Source organism: Muntiacus reevesi, chromosome 8 (assembly GCF_963930625.1).
Source record: "Muntiacus reevesi chromosome 8, mMunRee1.1, whole genome shotgun sequence".
NCBI lineage: Eukaryota > Metazoa > Chordata > Mammalia > Artiodactyla > Cervidae > Muntiacus > Muntiacus reevesi.
Genome location: NC_089256.1, coordinates 13,213,808 through 13,238,798, shown reverse-complemented (window position 1 = coordinate 13,238,798; position 24,991 = coordinate 13,213,808). Strand labels below are relative to the sequence as shown.

Sequence of the window (24,991 nt, the reverse complement as noted above, 5' to 3'; positions counted from 1 at the left end):
GACTGTATATTGTCACCCTGCTTATTTAACTTATATGCAGAGTACATCATGCGAAATGGTGGGCTGGATGAAGCACAAGATGGCATCAAGATTGCTGGGAGAAATATCAATAACCTCATATATGCAGATGACACTACCCTTACAGCAGAAAGTGAAGAACTAAAGAGCCTCTTGATAAAAATGAAAGAGGGGAGTGAAAAAGTTGGCTTAAAACTCAACATTCAGAAAACTAAGATCACAGCATCCAGTCCCATCACTTCATGGCAAATAGATGGGGAAACAATGGAAACAGTGACAGACTTTAATTTTGGGGGCTCCAAAATCATTGCAGATGGTGACTGCAGTCATGAAATTAAAAGACGCTTACTCCTTGGAAGGGAAGTTATGACCAACCTAGATAGCATATTAAAAAGCAGAGACATTACTTTGCCAACAAAGGTCCATCTAGTCAAGGCTATGGTTTTTCCAGTGGTCATGTATGGATGTGAGCGTTGGACTGTGAAGAAAGTTGAGTGCCGAAAAATTGATGCTTCTGAACTGTGGTGTTGGAGAAGACTCTTGAGAGTCCCTTGGACTGCAAGGAGATCCAACCAGTCCATTCTGAAGGAGATTAGTCCTGGGTGTTCATTGGAAGAACTGATGCTGAAGCTGAAACTCCAATACTTTGGCCACCTCATGCGAAGAGTTGACTCGTTGGAAAAGACCCTGATGCTGGGAGGGATTGGAGGCAGGAGGAGAAGGGGACGACAGAGGATGAGATGGCTGGATGGCATCACCAACTCAATGGGCATGAGTTTGAGTAAACTCCGGGAGTTGGTGATGGACAGGGAGGCCTGGCGTGCTGCATATTAAAAAGCAGAGACATTACTTTGCCAACAAAGATCCATCTAGTCAAAGCTATGGTTTCTCCAGTAGTCATGTATGGATGTGAGAGTTGGACTATAAAGAAAGCCAAGCACAGAAGAATTGATGCTTTTGAACTGTGATGTTGGAAAAGACTCTTGAGAGTCCCTTGGACAGCAAGGAGATCCAACCAGTCCATCCTAAAGGAAATCAATCCTGAATATTCATTGGAAGGACTGATGCTGAAGCTGAAACTTCAGTTTTGACTTTGGTCACCTGATGAGAAGAACAGACTCTTTGGAAAAGACCCTGATGCTGGGAAAGATTGAAGGCGAGAGGAGAAGGGAACAACAGAGGATGAGATGGTTGGATGGTATCACTGACTCAATGGACATGAGTTTGAGTGAACTCCAGGAGTTGGTGATGGACTGGGAAGCCTGGCATGCTGCAGTCTATAGGGTGGCAAAGAGTCGGACACGACTGAGCAACTGACTGATTATGCAAACTTGAAGACCACTCAGCAGTAAAAAGTAATAGACTACTGATGCATATAAAAAACACAGATGAATCTCAGAGTAGTTATGGTGAGTGAAAGAAACCAGATGAAAGAGTGCATACTGTATGGGTTCATGGATATAAAACCCTAACATTGTAACCTAATCTAGTGCAACAGAAAACAGGTGGTTTCCCGGGGGTGGGGTGCCAGTAAGCAGGAGGGGACATGGGAGAGGTTTACAAAATGCATGAAGAACATTTGGGGGTGATGATATGGTTGCTGTCTCTTTTTTTTTTTTCAATTTATTTTTTGGCCACTCAGCATATGGGATCTTAGTTCCCCAGCCAGGGATCAAACCTGTGCCCCTGCAGTGGAAGCCCAGAGTCTTAACCACTGGGACTGGGTAGCTTTCTTGATTATAGTAGTAGTTTTATTTTATATATATATATATATATATATATATATATAGTAGTTTTATTTTATATATATATATATATATATATATTATAACAAAACATCAAAATTATATACTCTAAATATGTCCAATTTATTGTATATTAATTATACCTTAATAAATTGTTTAAATGAAAAAAACAATGCTTCTCAAAGTTATCTACAGATTCAATGCAATACCTATCAAAATTCCTATGAAATTTTCCACAAAAATAGAAGAACAATTCTAAAATTCATATGGTCCTAGAAAAGAGCACAAAGCAATCTTAAGGAACAAAAACAAAGCTGAAGGCATCATACTACTTGATTTCAAAATATACTACAAAGCTATAATAAAACAGCATCATATTGCATAAAAACACACATACACACATACACTAATAGAATAGAGAAACCAGAAATAAACTCGTGCATTTTTGTTCAGTTGATCTTCAACAAAGGTGCCGAGAACATACATGAAGAAAGGATAGTCTCTTCAATAAAGGATGTTGGAAAATAAATAATAAAGGGTATTGAGAAAACTGATTATGCTTGTGGCAAGTGACATTTTCTGGGCTCCAAAGAAACTCTCTTTCTCAAATAATAACTGATTTAGAAGCAAATGTAATGGTCTTTTTAACCACAGTAATTATTAAGGTAATTTTTTTCTGACTCAAAGCCCTTGAAAGTACAGGCTTCAATGACTGGCTTCTTAACTTGGGCAAAACATCCTCTGATATAAGTTGTAGCAGTATTTTCTTAGATCAGTCTCCCAGGAAGAGAAAGAAAAGCAAAAATAAGTAAAAGGAACCTAATCAAACTTAAAAGCTTTTGCACAGCAAAAGAAGCCATTGACAAAATGAAAAACCAGAATGGGAGAAAACATTTGCAAATGATGGGACTAACAAGGGGTCAATTTCCAAAATATATAAACAGTTCATACAACTCAAAAAAATTTTTTAAAAAGTCAAAATATGGGCAGATCGAGAAATAAATCCACATCATTCTAGTCAGAATATACTGTATATATAATAACCTGTAATGGAAAATACTCTGAAAAATACATACATCTGAATCACTTTGCTGTACACCTTAAACTAATACAATATTATAAATCAACTGTCAGTTCAGTTCAGTTCAGTCGCTCAGTCATGTCCGACTCTTTGTGACCCCATGAATTGCAGCACGCCAGGCCTCCCTGTCCATCACCAACTCCCGGAGTTTACTCAAACTCATGCCCATTGAGTTGGTGATGCCATCCAGCCATCTCATCCTCTGTTGTCCCCTTCTCCTCCTGCCTCCAATCCCTCCCAGCATCAGGGTCTTTTCCAATGAGTCAACTCTTCGCATCAGGTGGCCAAAGTACTGGAGTTTCAGCTTCAGCATCAGTTCTTCCAATGAACACCCAGGACTAATCTCCTTCAGAATGGACTGGTTGGATCTCCTTGCAGTCCAAGGGACTCTCAAGAGTCTTCTCCAACACCACAGTTCAGAAGCATCAATTTTTCGGCACTCAACTTTCTTCACAGTCCAACGCTCACATCCATACATGACCACTGGAAAAACCATAGCCTTGACCAGATGGACCTTTGTTGGCAAAGTAATGTCTCTGCTTTTTAATATGCTATCTAGGTTGGTCATAACTTCCCTTCCAAGGAGTAAGCGTCTTTTAATTTCATGGCTGCAGTCACCATCTGCAGTGATTTTGGAGCCCAGAAAAATAAAGTCTGACACTGTTTCCACTGTCTCCCCATCTATTTGCCATGAAGTGATGGGACCAGATGCCATGATGTTAGTTTTCTGAATGTTGAGCTTTAAGCCAACTTTTTCACTCTCCTCTTTCACTTTCATCAAGAGGCTTTTTAGTTCCTCTTCACTTTCTGCCATAAGGGTGGTGTCATCTGCATATCTGAGGTTGTTGATATTTATCCCGGCAATCTTGATTCCAGCTTGTGCTTCTTCCAGCCCAGCGTTTCTCATGATTCCATATAAATAAAGCCTCTTGGCCTACCTCCCCCGAGGAAAAAAGACTGGCCTCATATCAAATTACTGCAGTTGCAATTTGTGTCTTTTCTTTCTTTTTCCTTTTCTACCTCCTTTTTTCCTTCCTTTTTTAGGTATCATTGACCTATAACATTAATTTAATTTCTGATGTACTTCATGATTCACTGTTCATGATCTTCAAAAGATCTTCAAAAAGATCATTTCAATAAGTCTGTTTAATCTGTCACCATATATGGTTAACTTTCTTGTGATGACACCTTCTAAGATCTACTCATTTAGCACCTTTCAAATATGCGATACAGTGTTATAAACTCTAGGTACCATACCATACATTATATCCCTAGGAGTTATTTTATAATTAGAAGTTTGTAGTATTTGACCCCCTCAAGTCATTTCACACACTCTCTACCCTCCACCTCTGGCAAACACCAATCTGTTCTTTTACATGTGATAGTCTTCATTTTGAGTTTTGGTGGTGGTAGTGGTGGTGGTCTTTAAATTCTATATGTAAGTGAGATCATACAGGGTTTACCTTTCTCGATCTGACTTAACTCACTTACATAATGCCCTCAATGGCCATCCATGTTGTCACAAATGGCAATATTTCATTCTTTATAGCTGAAATATATTCCATTGTGTGTATATACCATATTTTCTTTACCTGTTCATCCACTGATGGACATATAGTTTGTTTCCATATTTCAGCTATACAGTGAACAAGGGGGTAAATATTTTGGGGGGATGTTATTTTTCCTTTTGATAAATACCCAGAAGTGGAACTGCTAGATCATATGGTAGTTGTATTTGCAATTTTTTAAGGAACTCCCTACTGTGTTCCATAGTGGCTGCACTAATATATGTTTCACAGTTCACGAGGATTCCCTTTTCTTCACATCCTTGCTAACAGTTGTCTTTTTGATAACAGTCATTCTGACAGGTATGAGGTGTCTCATTGTGATTTTGATTTTCATCTCCCTGATAATTAGTGATGTTCAGCATCTTTTCATGTACCTGTTGGCCATTTGTATCTCTCTTTTTTTTCCCCCCATTCTTATCTCTTCCTGGGAAAATGTCTATTAAGATCCTCTGCCATTTTTTCAGTCTTTTGCTTTTGTTACTGTTGAGTTTTATAAGTTCTTTATATATTTTGAATATTAATGCCATATCAGCTATGTAATTTGCAAATATTTTTCAGTAGGTTGTCTTTTTATTTTTTTATTTTTGATGGTTTCCTTTGCTGTTCAGAGCTTCTCTGTTTCACTGGAGAAGGAAATGGCAACCCACTCCCAGTATTCTTGCCTGGAAAATCCCATGGACGGAGGCGCCTGATAGGCTACAGTCCACGGGGTCGCAAAGAGTCGGAGACGGCTGAGCGACTTCATCTCACCTCACCTTTGCTGTGCAGAAGCTTTTTAGTCTGATGTAGCTGACTCATGTATTTTTTATTTTATTGGTTTGCTTTTGGTGTCAGACCCAAAAAAAACATTGCCAAGACCAATGTCAAGGAGATCACAGCCTAGAAGCTTGGTTTCAGGTCTTATATTCAAATTTTTAATCCATTTTGAGTTGGTTTCTGTGTGTAATGTAAGACAGTGTACGGTTTTGTGTTGTGTTGTCTGCATAAAGCTGTCCATTCTTCACAGTACCCATTACTGAGCAGACGTCCTTTCCCCCATTGTATATTCTTATATATTGTATATTCTTGACTCCTTTGTTATAAATCAGTTGATCATACATGTGTAGATTGATTTCAGGGCCCTATTCTGTCCCACTAATCTACGTGTCTATTTTTGTGACAGCCATAGTGTTTTGATTATTATAGTGTTGTAGTATAATTTGAAATGAGGTAATGTGATGCTCTGATTTTGTTCTTCTTGCTCAAGTTTGCTTTGACAAGTTGGGATCTTGTATGATTCCATACAAATTTTAGGATTGTTTTATTTATGTGGAAAATGTCATTGGAATTTTTAAAGGAATTGCATTTAATCTGTAGATGACTTTGGGTAGTAGGGACATTTTGACATTAATTATTCCCGTGCATTTGAATGAAATATCTCAATTTATATGTAGCTTCAGTTTCATTCATCAGTGTCCTGTGATTTTCAGTACACAGATCTTTCACCTCTTTGTTTAAATTTATTTCTGTATATTTTACTTCATTCTTGATGCAGTGGTAAATGTATTTATTAATTTCTCTTTCTGCTAGTTCATTGTTACTGTGGAGAAATGCAAAAGGTTTTTGTATATTGATTTTGTATCTTGCGATTTTATTGTGTTTATTAGTTTTTAACAGTCTCTTGGTAAAGTCTTTAAGGTTTTCTATATATAATATCTGCACCTAGTGACAGTTTAATTCTTCATTTTAAATTTGGTTAGCTTTTATTTCTTTCTCTTGCCTAATTGTCCCAGCTAGGACTTCCAGTACTACATAGAATAAAAGTAGTAAGAGTGAGTACCCTTTTCTTGTTCTTAGTCTTAGAGGAAAAGCTTCCAGCTTTTCACCATTGAGTATAATGCTAGCTGAAAAGCTTCATCTTTTCAAAGAACCAGCTCTTAGTTTCATTGACTTTTTATTATCTTTTAAATCTCTTTTTCATTTATTTCCACTCTGATCTTTGTTGTTTCCTTCCTTCTGTTACTTTTGGGTTTCATTTGTTCTACTCTTTCTAATTCCTGGAGGATTAAAGTTCAGCTGTTTGTTTGAGATATTTCTTGGGTTTTGATATAAGCATTTATCAATGTGGCCATTATTATGTTGAGGTATGTTCCCACCATACCCACTTTGTTGAGAGTTTTTATAATTAATGGATGTTGAATTTTGTCAAATGCTTTTTCCACATGTATTCAGATGATCATATGTTTCTTACCCTTCCTTTTGTTAATGTGGTGTATGACCTTGATTGATTTGCAGATGTTGAACTGAACTGAATCTTGGTTTATGATCCTTTTACTTTGTTGTTGCATTTGGTTTACTAATATTTTGTTGAGGTTTTTTCATCTCTAATTATCAGAAATATTGGCCTGTAATTTTCTTGTGGCATCCTTGTCTGATTTTGTTATTTGGGGGTAATGCTGGCCTCAAAATTAGTTTGGATATTCCTTCCTCTCCTGTCTTTTAGAATAGTTTGAGAGAACCAGTGTTAATTCTTTTTAGATGTTTTATAGAATTCACTAGTAAATCTGGTCCTAGACTTTACTTTGTTGGAAGGTTTTTCATTACTGATTCAATCACCTTACTAGTAATTAGACTGTTCAGATTTTCTTTTTTTCATAATTCAAATCTTGGTAGGTTGTATGTTTCTAGGAGTTTCTCCATTTTTTTCTAGCTTGTCAAGTTTGTTGGTGTGTAATTGTTCATAGTAGCCTCCTATAATCCTTTGTATTTCAGTACTGTCACTATTAATGTTTTCTCTTTCACTTCTGGTTTTATTTGACTTCTCTCTCTTTGGGAGTACAGCTGCAGGTTTATCAATTTTGTTCATCTTTTCAAAGGACCAGCTCTTAGTTCCATTGACTTTTTATTGTCTTTTTAACCTCTTTTTCATTTATTTCCACTCTGATCTTTGTTGTTTCCTTCCTTCTATTACTTTTGGGTTTCATTTGTTCTACTCTCTCTAGTTGCTGGAGGATTAAAGTTCAGTTATTATTTGAGATATTTCTTGGGTTTTGATATAAGCATTTATCACTATGAATTTTCCCCTTAGAACAACTTTCACTATATCCTGTAAGTTTTGGTATGTTGTATTTTGATTTTCATTTATCTCAAGGTATTTTTTGCTTTCTTTTATATCTTTGATATGTTGGTTGTTCAGTATCATGTTGTTTAATTGCTACATATTTGAGAATTTCCCAGTTTTCTTCTTGCAATTAATTTCTAGTTTTATACAACTGTCAGAAAAGATGCTTGATAAAATTTGAACTTTCTTAAATTTATTGACGTTTTATAGCATAATATATGATCTATCTTGAAGAAACTCTCATGTCATTTGTGAAGAGTGTATTTTGCTGCTTTTGATGGAATGTTTTGTATGTATCAATTAAGCTCATCTGACTTAACATGTCATTTAAGATATGTTTCCTCACTGATTTTCTATCTGAATGATGTATTCATTGATGAAATTGTGGTAGTTAAGTATCTTACTATTATTGTATTGCCAACTATTATTGTATTGCTGCCTATTTGTCCATTTAAGTCTGGTAATATTTGTTTTATATATTGAGGTGCATAAATATTTACAAATGATATGTCCTCATGTTGATTTCTATATCATTCTGTAATGCCGTTCTTTCCCTCTTATTACAGTCTTTATTATAAAGTCTTTTGTCTGACACAAGTATTGCTAACCCAGCTTTCTTTTTGTTTCTATTTGAGTGAAATCATTTTCCATCCCTTCACTTTCAGTCTGCGCATGTCTTTACAGTGAGTGAATTTTTGTATGCAGCATATAGCTAGGTCTTGTTTTCTTATCCAGTTAGCCAGTTTGTGTCCTTTGATTGAAGAATTTAGTCCATTTACATTTAAAGTAATTATTGATAGTTATGTATTTACTGCCATTTTGTTAACTGTTTTCTGATTGTTGTTGTAGTTCTCTGTTTCTTTCTTCTTATGTTCTCTTTATAGTGTGATGACTTTCATGGTATGCTTAGATTTCTTTATCTTTTGTGTATCTCTTATAGGTTATTGTTTTTGGTTACCATGGGGCTTACATAAAAAATTATATTAAGAACACTCTATTTTAACTTAAGTTTGAATGCATTCTAGAGCTCTACATTCTTGCTCTCTCCTGTCATTTTTTATTGTCACATTTTACATCTCTTATATATGTATTAATAATAGTGATTTTTACTACTTTTATATTTTAACTTTCATATTTTATAAATAATTCACCATCTTTACTGTGTATTTGTCATTACCTGTGAGATATATACTTTCATGTGTTTTCTTGTTATTAATTAGCCCCATTTTTTCAGTTTTAAAAAAGTACTTTTATTTCTTATAAGGCCAGTTTAGTGGTAACAAACTCTGTTAGCTTTGCTTGTCTGGAAAACTCTTTATCTCTTCTTCAGTTCTTGATGAAAACAATGCCTAGTAGAGTACTCTGGGCTAGAAGTTTTCTTTCTACACTTTAAATATACCATGCTGCTCCCTTGTGGTCTACAATTTCTGCTGAAAAATCAACTCATCATCTTATAGGGGTTTCCTTGTATGCAGCTAGTTTTGTGGGGGTTTTTTCTCTTGCTGCTTTTAAGATTCTTTTCTTGTCTTTAGCTTTTTACACTTTAATATGTGTTCCTGTGGACCTCTTTGGGTCTCTCTGTTTTGGGATTCTTTGGACTCCCTAGATCCAGATGTCTGTTTCTTTCACCATGTTAGGAATGTTTTCAGCCATTGTTTCAATTAAGTTTTCTGTTTCTGCCTCTTTCTCTCTCTCTTCTCCTTTTCAGACCCCTGTAATGCAAATATTGGTCTGTTTGATACTGTTCCATAAGTCATTAAGCAGTCTTCATGTTCCTTCATTCTTTGTGACTTTTGCTCCTGACTATATGAATTCCACTGCCATGTCTTTGAGTTCACTGATCCTTTCTGCTTCATCTAGTCTACTGTTGGACTCCCCGAGTGTATTTCATTCCATTATTGTATTCTTCAACTCTGTAACTTCTGTTTAGCACTTTTTCATATATTTTTTGTCTTTGTTGAAGTTCTCACTGTATTCATTCTTTCTTCTTCTGAGTTTGGTGAGGATTTTTATGACCTTTATTTTGAACTCTTCATCAGGTTAATCAGTTATCTCAATTTCATTAAGGATTTTTTTCTGAGATTTTTTTCCACTGTTCTTTAGTTTGGAACATCTTTCTCTCTTTCTTCATTGTGCTTGACTCCCTGTGTCAGTTTCTATGCATTAGATAAAACAAATCCCTCTCCCAATCTTGAAGTGGCTTCACATAGGACATGAACATTATGTCTTGAACAATTAGCTCTTGATTGATGAACAACTAGCTCTTGATTGTCTTTCAAACCTCTGTACTCATCCAAGCATCATATTTTAAGTTTGATGGTTCCCAGTAGTTAAGAGTATGTGAAGACTTGTCAGTGTCCCAAAGGAAGGATCTCAGGCAGCAGCTAGATTCAGACTGGTTAAAATCTAGCCATGGAATTTTCCAGACAAGAGTACTGGAGTGGGTTGCCATGTCCTTCTCCAAGGGATATTCCCAACCCAGGGATCAAACCCAGGTCTCCCGCACTGCAGGCAGACGCTTTACTGTCTGAGACCAGGGAAGTGGGAGACTCTCATCAGCAGCTCTTAAATTATGCAAATGTATAAAGTCTTATGGTGCCACAAGTATAAGTCCCACTTGCCATCAGAACTAAGTAATTGGGAGATATCCCTGGGCAACAGTCAAAAAAATCAGGGGTGCTAAATAACTATCTAACCTCCTTTCTGGGAGGTACTGGTAGGCTGAAGCAAGACAAAGTGAAAGGATGGCATCCATCACCTTGTGTTCCCTAAAAGCACCTCCATAGGGCCCTAAATGTGAGCCAAACCCAAGGCCTGTGGCTAAAGCCAGTGCTCCAGCACACATAAGTACACGTTTTTCACAGAAAGACTGGTGGGTTTCTATTTCACTCTGCTGTTTGCGTAGTGCTCTGGTTTGGTAGCTTACAATGAACTGTCTCTCCAGCTGTTATAGTCTCATGGTACCTAGGAATGCAAGCCCCCTTGCCACCAGAACCAGGTGATCAGGTGTCTCCTGGGTGGCAACCGGTAAAACCAGGGCTCCAGATATAAAACCCAGAGCACCAGACATACATAAAAATTCCTCTCCAGGAGATCCTGGGGCTCTGGAGTACAGCAGAAAGACAGTATGAAGAAACACCCACCCTTTGAGGACTCTGGAAAGGATTACCCTTAGATCTGTGTTTAATTAAGAATTTCTATCCCTCTGACTGCAGCTGTGATGGTAGGCTAATAGGCTTCTTTAATAGACTGGGCTCCTGGGTGTGTTGCCTCTTGCTTTGCCCTGGGAGTGGTAACTCTTTAAAAATTCTTTCTCCTTTGGTTACAGTCCTGTGGAACCCATGAGTATAAGCCCTGTTGGCCACCAGAGCCAGACAATCCAGAGATGTCCCTGGAGGCAGCCACAGTAACCAAGGTGTCAGACAAGTTTATAAGCTCTTTTCTGAAAGATACAACCAACTAGAGTATGGCAGAGGGGGCGCTCAGAGATTGCATCCATCAGTCCTCATTCCCTGAGAGCTCTTCTATTGACCTGGATGTGTGCCAAATCAGAAGCCTGCCCCTCGGGCCCAAGTTCCTGGTTAAGCAAATAGGCTTCTAACTGAAAGACTAGGAGTGTTTTCTGGTCTGCTGTCTGTGCTGTCCCCTGGATATGGTAGCCTGCTAAGAACTGTCTCAAATTGTTATGGTCCCATAGGCCATGCTGGCTTCCTGAGTCAGGCAATCAAGTGGCATTCCCCCAGGTGGCGCAATAAAAGCTGGAGCACCTGACATAAAAGCCAGGACACTGGTGAGATACTGGTGTTCTGTAAAGCAGTGGGAGAGTGGGAAATTGGTGCCCTCTGGCTGGAGTGAGCCACAGAGAGAGTGTAAAGATGGTGCCTGCTAGTGTCTGTCCTTTCAACGTAGCCAGGAGGCCCCTAGATGTGCATTAAATTAGATGCTTGTCCCTTAGGCCAAGGCATAAAGATAAAGAAATTTGCCTCCTTAACAGAAAACCTGGCACCTTATAGTGGCTGCTTCTAAACTGGGCTGTAATGCAGGTGAGACCAAGCATACAAGCCCTTTAAGAGCCTTTTATCACTTCAGTATAGCCTTGTAGGACTCATGGACTCTAGCCTTGTTGGTTTTCAAAGCTAAATGTTTCAGGGAGAGTCCAGGTCAAGATGGCAGAAAAAGAAAAACTAAGTTCATCTCCTCCCACAGACACACTAAAACTACTTTATATGGAACAGCTGTCTTTGAGAACAACCTGAAAACTAGCAGAACAAGTTTTCTACAACTCTAGATATAAATAAAAGGCCACATCAAGACAGACAGGAGAGGCAGAGATGGATTCCATCAGAACCCATGCCCCTGAGGCAATGCCACAAGCAGGAGGCGTATGATAACCGAGGAGGTCCCCCCTTGAGGAGCAAGAGGCTCAAGCCCTATGTCGGGCTTCACGGCCCATAGGCCTACTCAGGGAAGATGAGTCGATGAATCCCCACAATGTCTGACTTTGAAAATCAGCTGGGCTTATGTCCAGGAGAGCCTAAGGACGGTGGGAAAATAAAGCTCTGCTCTTGAAAAGCTCACACAAGCTCACTTACTCTGAGTCCCTGCACAGAGACAGCAGCTTGAAAAGCACCTGGATCATACAAGAGGGAGACTTATTTTAGGGCATGTGCCATAAAAGGCAGGTTTCTGGGGGATCTTTCTCCAGTGATAGAAGTGCTGTTGGGCATCCTTTTTGTTTTTACTCTCCTGTTCTGCCAGGTACCATTTCTGTCGCTCTCCATCAACCTACCTAACACCTTGGACCCATCCCCAGCATTCCTCTGAGAACTCACACTGCCCAACCCACCAGCCTCAACCAGGGCCTCCAAAATAGCACCCACCCTGCCCTACCTGACTAGTAGTCCCAACTGGCACCAGCGCCCCTCAGAAATGGCTCCTGCTAGAGGGGACAAGCCTTGCACACTAATGCACACACAGCAGTCACAGCCAGGCTTCACGGACAGCCAGGCTGGGGACTCACCCTACCTGCGAGGGTGTCAACAGCAGTTGTAGCCAAGCCACTCAGCTAGCCAGGTCAGGGACCAGCCCCATCTACCAGTGCACGCACAGCACTTGCAGCCCAACCACAACAAGAAGGCATACACAGCACATACAGGGGTGACAGGAGGATCTCACTCTGGTGCCTGGGGTGATGGTGCCACTGGGTCCACAGATACTTACATAGGGCCAGTCCTTCAAGAATGAGAGGTGTAGCTGTAATATGTAGAAACAAATACAGAGAGGCAAAATGAGGAGACACAGGAATAGCCAAGAAATGAGAAAAGAAGACAAAACCAAGGGAAAAAATAAACAAAATGGAGATAAGCAATTAACCAAATAAAAAGTTCAAATTAATAGTCTTAAAGTTGTTCACTGAACTCTGGAGAATGGATGAACTTGGTGAGAACTGCAACAATGAGATAGAAGATATAGAAAAGAACCAATCAGAACTGGAAAATAGATTAACAGAAATGAAAAATACACCAGAGGGAATCAACAGCAGACTAGAAGATGCAGAAGAATAGATCAACAATCTGAAACAGGGTAGTGGATATTACCCAATCAAAACAGCAAAAAAATAATAATAATTTTTAAAATGAAGATAGCTTGGAACTTCCATGGCAGTCCAGTGGTTCAAACTCCATGCTTCCACTACAGGGGGCACAGGTTTGATCTCTGGTAAGGGAGACAACATCAAGTTGTGAGACAACATTAAGTGTATTAACATTCACAGGGGTCACAGACAGAAATTTTTCTTCAAAACATATTTGAAGAGAAATGACTGAAAACTTCCCTAACCTGACTAGCAAAACAGACATCCAAGTCTAGGATGCACAGAGTCCCAAATAAGATGAACCCAAGAGACCCATACCAAGATACATTATAATTAAAACCTCAAACGTTGAAGACCAAGAAGAAATCTTTAAGGCAACAAGGACACCCACATAAGACTATCAGCTGACTTGTCAGCAGAAACTTTACAGGCCAGAAGAGACTAACATGGTATTCAAAGTGCTAAAAGAAAAAAATTACAACAAAGAATACTCTACCTGGCAAGACTATCATTCAGAATTGAAGTAGAGATAATGGGTTTCACAGAGAAATAAAAGCTAATAATGTTCATCATCACTAACTGAGCCTTATAAGAACTGGTAAAGGGACTTCTTTAAACCGAAAAGACAAGGCCATAACTAGAAGCATGAAAATCATGAGAGAAAAAACATCACTGGTAAGGGCAAACATGTACTAAAGGTCAGTCACCTACAAAGCTAATATGAAGGTTAAAAGACAAAAGTAGTAAAATCACCTATATATGAAACAAATAGATGATACACAGAAAGATGCAAAATATGTCAAAAACATAAAATACCGGGGTGGGGGGCAAGTAGTGCTTTTAGAACGTGCTCCGACTTAAATGACCATCCATTTAAATAGACTGCTGTTTACATAGGTTGTTGTTTATGAACCTCATGGTAACCACAAACCTAAAACCTATGATATACACACAAAAAAACAAAGAGAAAGGAATACAAACAACACACTAAAGAAAGTCATCAAATCACAAAGAGGACAAGAAAAGAAGAAATGAACAGAGGAACTACAAAACAATTAACAAAATGGCAATAAGTACATATCTATCAATAACTACTTTAAATGTAAATGGACTAAATGTTCCAATCAAAAGAGAAAGGTGGCTGAATGGATTAAAACAACAAGAACCATTTATATGCTGCATACCCAGGCTTCAGATCTAAAGACATACACAGAATGAAAGTGAAGGGATAGAAAAAAATATTTCATGCAAATGCAAATGAAAATAAGCCTGTAGTAGCAATATTAATATCAGGCAAAACAGACCTGAAAGCAAAGAAGTTACAATTGACACAACAGAAATATAAAGATTACTATAAACAATTATTTGCCAACAAAATGAACAGCCTAGAAGAAATGGGTAAGTTCCCAGAAACATGCAACCTTCCAAAAGTGAATCAAGAAAAATAGAAAATTTGAACAGACAGATGCCTAGTAATGAAACTGAATTAGAAATTTTAAAAAACCTCCCAACAAACAAGCCCAGGACCAGACAACAGGTAAATTCAACAAACTTAAGGAAGAGCTAATACCTATCCTTCTCAAACTATTCCAAAAAATTGAAGAGGAAGGAGCTATTCTAAATTCATTCTCTGAAGCCAGCATTATACTGATATCAAAACCAGATAAAGACACTACAAAAAAAATTACAGGCCAGCATCCCGGATGAACATAAATGCAAAAAGTCTAAACAAAATATTAGACAGATATCAACAGTATAGTAAAAGAACCATACACCATTATCAAGTGTATTCTGCAGATGCAAGGATAGTTCTATATACACAAATAAATCAACATGATATATTACATTAACAAAGTAAAGAATAAAAACCACATGATGATTTGAATCAATGCAGAAAAGGTGTTTGACAAAATTCAATATCCATTTTTTATAAAAACTCTCAATAAAGTGGGTATAGAGGAAACATGTATCCACATAATAAGAGCTGTGTATGACAAACCAGTAGCTCAGAAAATACTTAACAATGAAAAGCCAAATGCTTTTCCTTTAAGATCAGGAAGAAGGAAAAGTGTCCACTATTGACACTTTTATTCAAAATAGTATAGAAGTCCTAGCAACAACAGTCACACAAGAAAAAGAAATAAAAGGCATCCACATTGGAAAGGAAGCAGTAAAACTGTCCCTATTTGCAGATGACATGATAATATATATAGAAAACCCTAAAAACTCGACCAAAAAAAATAAAAAACTATTGAAACTAATATATGAATTCAGTAAAACTTCAGGATACAAAATCAATATATAGAAATCAGCTGCATTTCTATACACCAATAATGAACTGTGAGAAATAGAAATTAAGACAATCCTATTTACAATTGCAGCCAAAAGAATAAATAAAATTTGCCAAGAAAGTGAAAGACCTATACTTTGAAAACCATTAAACATTGATGAAAGAACTAATGTTGTTAAAATGTCCATACTACCCAAAGCAATCTACAGATTCAATGAAATCTCTTATCAAAGTAACAACAGCATTTTTGCAGAATTGAAACAAAGCACCCTAAAGTGTATTCTAGAACATGAAACACTGTGAAAACCAAAGCAATTTAAAAGAGGAACAAAGCCAGAGGTGTCATACACCCTGATTTCAAACTGTGCTACAAAGCTATAGGAATCAAAACAGTATGGTTGTGGCACAAAAAGAGACACATAGAGCAATGGAGAATAGAGAGCCCAGAAATAAAGCCCCTCTTATATGGTCAATTAATGTACAACCATTCACAGGAATGGGCGCATTTAACTCAGATGACCATTATATCTACTACTGTGGGCAAGAATCACTTAGAAGAAATGGAGTAGCCCTCATAGTCAACAGAAGAGTCGTAAAGGCAGTTCTTGGGTGCAGTCTCAAAAATGACAAAATGATCTGTTTGTTTCCAAGGCAAACCATTCAACATCACAGTAATTCAAGTCTATGCCCCGACCAGTAATGCTTAAGGAGCTGAAGTTGAATGGTTCTATGAAGACCTACAAGACCTTCTAGAACTAACACCCAAAAAAGATGCCCTTTTCATTACAGGGGCCTGGAATGCAAAGGTAGGAACTCAAGACATACCTGGAGTAACAGGCAAATTTGGCCTTGGAGTTCAAAAAGAAGCAGGGCAAAGGCTAACAGAGTTTTGCCAAGAGAATGCACTGGTCATAGCAAACACCGTCTTCCAGCAACACAAGAGGAGACTCTACACAGATGGTCAATACCAAAATCAGTTTGATTATATTCTTTGCAGCCAAAGATGGAGAAATCTCTATACAGTCAGCAAAAAAAAGACTGGGAACTGACTGTGGCTCAGATCATGAACTCCTTATTGCCAAATTCAGATGTGAATTGAAGAAAATAGGGAAAACCACTAGACCATTCAGGTATGTGCTAAATCAAATCCTTACAATTATACAGTGGAAGTGACAAATAGATTCAAGGGATTAAATCTGATAGACAGAGTGCCTGAAGAACTATGGATGGAGGTTTGTGACACAGTACAGGAGGCAGTGATCAAGACCATCCCCAAGAAAAAGCAATGCAAAAAGGCAAAATGGTTGTCTGAGGAGGCCTTACAAATAACTGAGAAAAGAAGGTAAAGGCAAAGGAGAAAAGGAAAGATATACCCATTTGAATGCAGAGTTTCATGAATAGCAAGGAGAGATAAGAAAGCCTTCTTCAGTGATCAGTGCAAAGATATAGAGGAAAATAATAGAATGGGAAGACTAAAGAGCTTTTCAAGAAAATTAGAGATACCAAGGAAACATTTCATGCAAAGATAGGCACAATAAAAGACAGAAACAGTATGGACCTAACAGAAGCAGAAGATATTAAGAAGAGGTAGCAAGGATACACAGAAAAACTATACAAAAAACATCTTCATGACCCAGATAATCATGATGGTGTGATCACTCACCTAGAGCCAGACATCCTGGAATGTGAAGTCAAGTAGCTCTTAGAAAGCATCATTATGAACAAAGCTAGTGGAGGTAATGGAATTCCAGCTGAGCTATTTCAAATCCTAAAGGTGATGATGTGAAAGTGCTGCATTCAATATGCCAGAAAATTTGGAAAACTCAGAAGTGGCCACGGGAATGGAAAAGGTCAGTTTCCATTCCAATCCAAAAGAAAGGCAGTGGCAATGAATATTCAAACACATTTTCAAGCACAAAAACACAATATTCAAGCCCAACTGCACTCATTTCACACACTAGCAAAGGAATGCTCAAAATTTTCCAAGCCAGGCTTCAACAGTACATGAACTGTGAACTTCCAGATGTTCAAGCAGGATTTAGAAAAGGCAGAGGAACCAGAGATCAAATTGCCAACATCCATTGAATCATCGAAAAAGCACAAGAGTTCCAGTAAAACATCTACTTCTGCTTTATTAACTACACCAAAGCCTTTGATTGTGTATCACAACAGACTGTGGAAAATCCTTCAAGAGATGCGAATACCAGACACCCTTACCTGCCTCCTGAGAAATCTGTATGCAGGTTAAGAAGCAATAGTTAGAACTGAACATGGAACAACAGACTGGTTCCAAATCGGGAAAGGAGTACATCATGGCTGTATATTGTTACCCTGCTTATTTAACTTATATGCAGAGTACATCATGCGAAATGGTGGGCTGGATGAAGCACAAGATGGCATCAAGATTGCTGGGAGAAACATCAATAACCTCAGATAGGCAAATTACACCACCGTTATGGCAGTAAGTGAAGAAGAACTAAAGAGCCTCTTGATGAAAGTGAAAGAGGAGAGTGAAAAAGTTGGCTTAAAACTCACCATTCAGAAAACTAAGATCATGACATCTAGTCCCATCCTTTCATTGCAAATAGATGGGGAAACAATGGAAACAGTGACAGACTTTATTTTGGGGGGCTCCAAAATCACTGCAGATGGTGACTGCAGCCATGAAATTAACAGATGCTTGCTCCTTGGAAGAAAAGCTATGACCAACCTAGACAGCATATTAAAAAGCAAAGACATTACTTTGCCAACAAAGGTCCATACAGTCAAAGCTATGGTTTTTTCAGTAGTCATGTATGTATGTGAGAGTTGGACTGTAAAGAATGCTGAGTGCCAAAGAATTGACACTTCTGTGACACTGGAGAAGATGCTTGAGAGTCCCTCAGACTGCAAGGAGATCCAGCCAGCCGATCCTAAAGAAAATCAGTCCTGAATATTCATTGGAAGAACTGATGCTGAAGCTGAAACTCCAGTACTTTGGCCACCTGATACAAAGAACTGACTCATTGGAAAAGATCCTGATGCTGGGAAAGGTTGAAGGCAGGAGGAGAAGGGATGACAGAGGGTGAGATGGTTGGATGGCATCACTGACTCACTGCACATGAGTTTAAGCAAGCTCCAGGAGTTGGTGATGGACAGGGAAGCCTGGCGTGCTGCCGTCCATGGGGTCGCAGAGTCATACACCAATGAGCAACTGAACTGAACTGAATGTACAACAGTGGAGCCAAGAATATACAATAGGTAAAAGATAGTGTCTTTAATAAATGACATTGGGAAACTTGACAGCTTCACGCAAAAGAATGAAACTGGATCACTTACAATGCCGTATGCAAAATATAAACTCAAAATCTGAAACCATAAAAAACTCCTAGAAGAAAACATAGGCTGTACACTCTTTAAAATTAGACTTAGCAGTATTTTTTTTTTTTCTGGAATCTGTCTCCTCAGGCAAGGGCAAGAAAAACAAAAATAAGAGTACATCAATTTTAAAGGTTTTGCACAACGAAGGAAACCATCAACAAACATAAAGGCAGTTTACTGAATAGGAAGAAATACTTGTAGATGATATAGCTGATAAGGGGTTAATATCTAAAGTATATATTTTTAAAACTTACATAGCTCAGCATCAAAAATCCCAACCTGATTTTAAAATCAGCAAAAAGCCTGAACAAACACTTTTTCAAGAAAGACATAGAGATGGCCAACAGATGCATAAAGTGGTATTCAACATCACTAATCATCAGTGTAGTGCAAATATAAACCACAGTGAGCTATCCTCACACCTTTCAGAATGACTGTTATCAAACAAACAAACAAATGACAAGTGTTGGCAAGGATATGGAGAAAAGGGGACCCTTATGCACTGTTATGAGAATGTAAATTGGTGCAACCACTATGGAACAATGTAGACGTTTCTCAAAAAATTAAAAATAGAACTGCTATATGATCCAGTAATTTCACTTCTGGGTATTTACCCAAGAAAATAAAAATATTATTTTGAAAAGATACATGCTCTCCAACATTCACTGCAGCATTATTCACAATACCCAACATATGGAAGTAACCTAAGTATTCATCAATAGATAAGTGGATAAAGGTGATGTGATACACACATACACACAGTGGAATTTTACTTAGCCGTAAAAAAAGAATGAAAGCTTGACATGTAAAACAACAGGAATGGACTCTAAGGGTATTATGCTAAGTGAAATAGGTCTGACAGAGAAAGACAAATACTATATGATTTCATTTATATGTGGAATTTAAAAATCAAACAGACTAAACAGAAACATCAATAGAGAGAACACAGTAGAGGTCACCAGAGGTAAGCGGGTGGTTGGGTGAAATAGACAAAGGGAATTAAGAGGTACAAACTTCCAGGTATAAAATAAATAAGGCACAGGGATATAGTGTATAGCATAGAGAATATAGTCAATAATACAGTAATAACTTTGGTAACAGATGGTTACTAGACTTATTGTGGTGACCAATTCATAATGTGTACAAATGTCAAATCACTATGTTGTACACTTGAAACTAACTGTCCGACTCTTTGCGACCCCATAGACTGTAGCCTACCAGGCTCCTCTATCCATGGGATTTTCCAGGCAAGAATACTGGAGTGGGTTGCCATTTCCTTCTCCAGGAGATCTTCCTGACCCAGGAATTGAACCTGGGTCTCGCACATTGTAGGCGGACGCTTTGCCATCTGAGCCATCAGGGAAGTCTGCTAATATAATATTACATGTCAACTATACTTCAGTTTTTTAAAAGGAAGGGGAAAAGCTAGATTTGAGGGTATTTCTCTCAGTTGCAGGTCTTAAAAGTTGGGTTCATAACGTGGGATTCAAACTCTTTGCTCCTTGAGGAAAAGCTCTGGATTTCCAGTTTCCTCCTAATTGTGGGTCAGTGTGCTGGCGTTTACAGCAAGATTGTGTCTCAGCATCTCCTATCCACTAAATATGAGTTTTTCTCATTTTCCCAATAATGTAGAAGTAACTCAGCTAGTTTTTAGGGTTTTTTCAGAAGAAACTGGTCCATATGTAGCTATATAGATGCATCCGTGGGAGAAAGTGAGCTCCTATTTGACCGTCTTGAACCAGAACTTTGAAATCAGTCCCTTGAAGAGATACCTGAACTCCCTTGTTCTACAACATTATATGAAATCAAGCTAAATGTCTCTCACAGAATAATTAAATAAAATGTGGTATATGTATACACACACAATAGAATATTATTCACCCTTCAAAAAGGAGGAAATCCTGTCATTTGCAACATGGATTAACCTGGAGGATATTATACTAAGTGGAATAAGTCAGGCACAGAAAGTCATACATGATCTCTTATATGGGAATCAAAAAAAGTCAGACTTAATAGAAGCAGAAAGTAGAATGGTGGTTACCAGGGGCTGGGGGTATGAGGGAAAAGAGGAGATGCTGACCCAGTGTACAAAGTTGCAGTTATACAGGATGAATAAATCAAATCTAGAGATCTAATGTACAATATAATGACTATACATTTAGTATAATATTGTTTTAAATGCTGAAAATTCACTTAGGGTAGATTTCAGGTCCTCTAGATCCCTACTATCCTGCAAAATAGTAATATTGTGGGGAGATGCTATGTTAAGCAGCTTTACTGTAGTAATTGTTTCACTGTCTATATCACATTATTTTGTTATATATCTTAAATACATACAATTTTTACTTTAAATGTGTTTAAATTTTTTAAATAAAATTAACCACAGTAAGAAAGTAAAAAGAAACATGGGATTAATCTTACTTACATCTCTTATTTAATACCATATATCTAAAATATTTTTCCAACATGTAATCAGTATAAAAGTATTGATAAGATATTTTACTATTTTTTTCTTACAAAGTCTTCGAAATCTGTATTTGCACTTAAAGACATCCCAGGGATTTCTGGTGGTCCAGGGGCTAAGATTCTGCATTCCCAATGCAGGGGGACCGGGTTCAGTCCCTGGTCAGGGAACTAGATCCCACATGCGGTAACTAATATCTGGCACAGTCAAATAAATAAATATTAACAGAAAACAAATTTTTTTTAAAGACATCTCAAATTGAGTTATCCACATATGGCTAGCGGTCACCATATTGGACCATGCTGATTTGAATAACAAGAATTCCAGAAAGAGAGTGGATAATGGGAAAGAGAAGCAGAGAAGAAATAAAACAATTTTAAAAAAATGTCCAAGAACTTAAGAATGCCAGTTTCCAAACTGAGGAGGCTCTGAGCCCAGCAAAAGTGAATTAGATCCAGACCAAGGCACTTCATCAGTTTTATTTTAAAACACCAGGAACTCAGAAACCTCTGTAGGCTTCAAAGGGGGGAAAAAAAAAGAGGTTGCAAAGGATCAGTGGCTTTAGACTTCTCAACAACAGTGGATAAATGGAGGACAGTGAATCAGGGCCTTTAAAATCCTGAAGAAAAGAACCATCATGCCATAATTCTATATATACCAACCACATTAAGGGGTAGATAAGGGTATTTTCAATGATCTAACATCCAAAAAATGTACCTGCTATGCTCCCTTTTTTAGGAAGCTACTGAAGAATGTGTTTTACCAAACAAGGAAGCAAGCCAAGAATGAGGAAAATGTGAGATATAAGAAACAGGAGAAAGGTGAAAGGATTCCCTAGGGTGAAACTATAAATCAGGCCTAGAGATCAACCAGTCCAGATTAGAATAGGTCAGAGGAACTGAAAAAGATTTCAAGGAAATGCAATTGATAGAATACCCAATGGGACTGATTATGGATGTAGAAAACTAGCAGTCTTTGAATTAGTGGTAGTAACATGTACTGTATCCCAAAACTAAACAAAAGCAATAAAAGGAAAATGTAAAGTTATAAACTGTGAATGTTGAGTAATTTATCTATGCTAAGAGGTTATAAAGGGCATATGGGTAAGGTGGAATGAGTAGCAAAAGACCTGAAACCTCATCTTTCATAGTGCAAAATTAAACCACAGTCTTTAAATCAGAAATACAAGAAAGGAACAATATAGACATCTTAACTGAAATGTAAAGATAAAAAACCAAAATAATCAGGTGTTGAAAATGCTTGGATCTGGGGAAGAGAAAATTTTAAAAATGACTGCCATTTTTTCTAATAAATTTTGTAAAACTATGTCTAAGTCCAAAGTATACCCATATATAACTTTTAAAAGAAACAAACAATAATAAATCTGAGTGAATAAAAGAGGTTTAACAGGCCATTGCTAATGAGTATCCTTACCTCCTAGCATTGAGTACTGGTTCCGCTGTATGGATGTGGATGGGGATGGAGTGCTCTCCATGTACGAGCTGGAATACTTCTACGAGGAGCAGTGTGAACGGATGGAAGCAATGGGCATTGAGCCCTTGCCATTCCATGATTTGTTGTGCCAGATGCTTGACCTGGTGAAGCCAGCCAGTGATGGTAAGACTGAATAAAGAGCCAAGTTGCATTGTTCATCTCCATTACAGAGTGGGGGTTGTAATCCTGGATTGTTCCAAATTATTTAACTTCCCAGAGTCTTCCACACAGGCTCTCCAAATACAGAAGTATTTAAGTTTCTGCTTTAGCGTTAGCATAGAACTAACAATTGATGGCAAATTCAGAAGGCAGATTAGTGGTAGCCAGTTGGGGAGGATTGCAGAGGGGAGGGGAGTGAGACTGTTTGATGGGTACAGAGTGTCCTTTGGAGGTGAAGAAAATGTTAGGGCATGTGATAGTGGTGATGCTTATGCAACATTGTGAATGTATGAAAAACCATTAGAATGGTTAAAATGGTGAATTTTATGTGAACTTTACCTCAAAAAAAATCAAATTTTTATAATCAAATAAGCATATGCATATATCCTTTTAAACTTCAGTAGAAGGTTTTTTTTTTCCACTTCGAAAAAAGCCTTTGAAATTTACCAGATTTGTTCTTACACAGGCAAAATAACTCTACGAGATCTGAAGAGATGCAGAATGGCTCACATCTTTTATGACACTTTCTTTAATCTGGAGAAATACTTAGACCATGAACAAAGAGATCCCTTTGCAGTCCAGAAGGTACCAGTATAGTTTTAACTTCTGTTTGAGGGATGCAATATCAGGGGATGTATGCTTCAGATAAAAGTGGCCTCTGTCTGCAGGAATTTTGGTATTTAAAAAGGCTTACATTTAAAACATTTCATCACATACTGAAAAGAAAGAATAAAGGACTTAGAGCCCATCTCTTCCCATAGCTAATCTTCAAGTGTAGGTAATAACCTGCATCTCCCTTTCATTGAATGAATTGTGTATTTTGTGTACTTCCATATACATAGAAACTGGTTACAGAAAATTTTGAAATAATTGTCTTTCTCACTTTCAAATCAATAAATGTGTGTTCATTTTATTATTCATTAAAAAAAAACCTATATCAATAGATACATCTCTGTTACAGAGTACACTGGGCTTGATTTAACTGTACCATTCAATTTCGGGATGGCATGGTAATGAAAACTAGATGCTCTCCAAGATAAACAACCTTCAGATAGATGTAACACTTTTTCAAGCGGTAATGATGACTGTACATGACATCAGTTTGAAGTCATTCTACAGCTGAAGAGCTGTGAGCTGCCTTCCCCATATGCAGAAACCTGTGGACTCTCAGAAAACCCATGTCCGTCCAAGAAAAAAAAAAACAAAAAGCAGAATATCACCACTTCTCCTTCTATTCCCCTGTTTAAAGAGTAAAAACTATATTGATGGAAAAGAACTGGTTGAGTACACTACAGGAAACTTCCTCAGTCTTTTCTTTGTCTTTCATATGTCGCATAACTGTTTGACCTAAATATTAATAGCCAAGAATACAAGGACCAGCTTCTAAAAACAAATACTCTGCACCAGAACTTGGGGCCTGTCAAGGTACATTATCACTAGCCTAAAGTCAGTATTATATTTCATTGAGTTTAAAATATCCCATTATTTTATATACCTTTAAAGAAAAAGCAATTATAAATCTAAGATGCATAGCAATTTCAGACATGTTTAAAAGGTGGGGTGAAGTTCTTCAAATGGATTATAGTAATTAACACATTGTGTAGTCAGTATTAAGGTACTTACGTTCTAGCATAACTAACCTTACATCCTAGAGCAATGTTAACCCAATTTCATTATGGAAAAACATCATTTTACCTAGAACATATAATCTAAGATGCAGCCTGTATTGTAGAAGGAAAAGAAAATATATACCTTTTTCCCCCTTCATTTTTTTATTTGTATTACAAATTTACTTTAAATTTTTCCTCTTTTTTCTTAGAGGTAGTAATTATCAACATTCTGATCTGCAAAGAATGCTATTAGTAAGTGCTTAGTAAATTCCAGGTACTGTGTTGAAGAGACACTGGAGGTTATATAGAGATAACTCAGTATATAAAAAGAACGGGTATATAGAGATGACAAAGACAGGAGAACAAAAGTTGGCAACCAAGCATACGTAGTACAATGAAGGAAATGACTAGGGGGAGAAGGGCTGTTTTTAAGAAGGTAACTCAGATGGCAGGGTATCCGAGCTGGCTGTGAAGGAAGCAATAAAAATTCGCTAGAGGAAGGGATGGTA

General features: G+C 37.6%; 1 protein-coding gene across 6 annotated transcripts in view; it reads left to right on the top strand.

The window, feature by feature from the left end:
* Positions 1–24,991, top strand: part of PPP2R3A (protein phosphatase 2 regulatory subunit B''alpha) — a 216,327-nt gene that overhangs the window by 164,519 nt on the left and 26,817 nt on the right. For all 6 annotated transcript variants that reach the window (XM_065943234.1, XM_065943229.1, XM_065943232.1 and 3 more), the window contains 2 exons: positions 22,661–22,836; positions 23,339–23,457. In XM_065943234.1, coding sequence (XP_065799306.1) covers positions 22,661–22,836; positions 23,339–23,457 — 295 coding nt within the window. The remainder of the gene's footprint in view (positions 1–22,660; positions 22,837–23,338; positions 23,458–24,991) is intronic.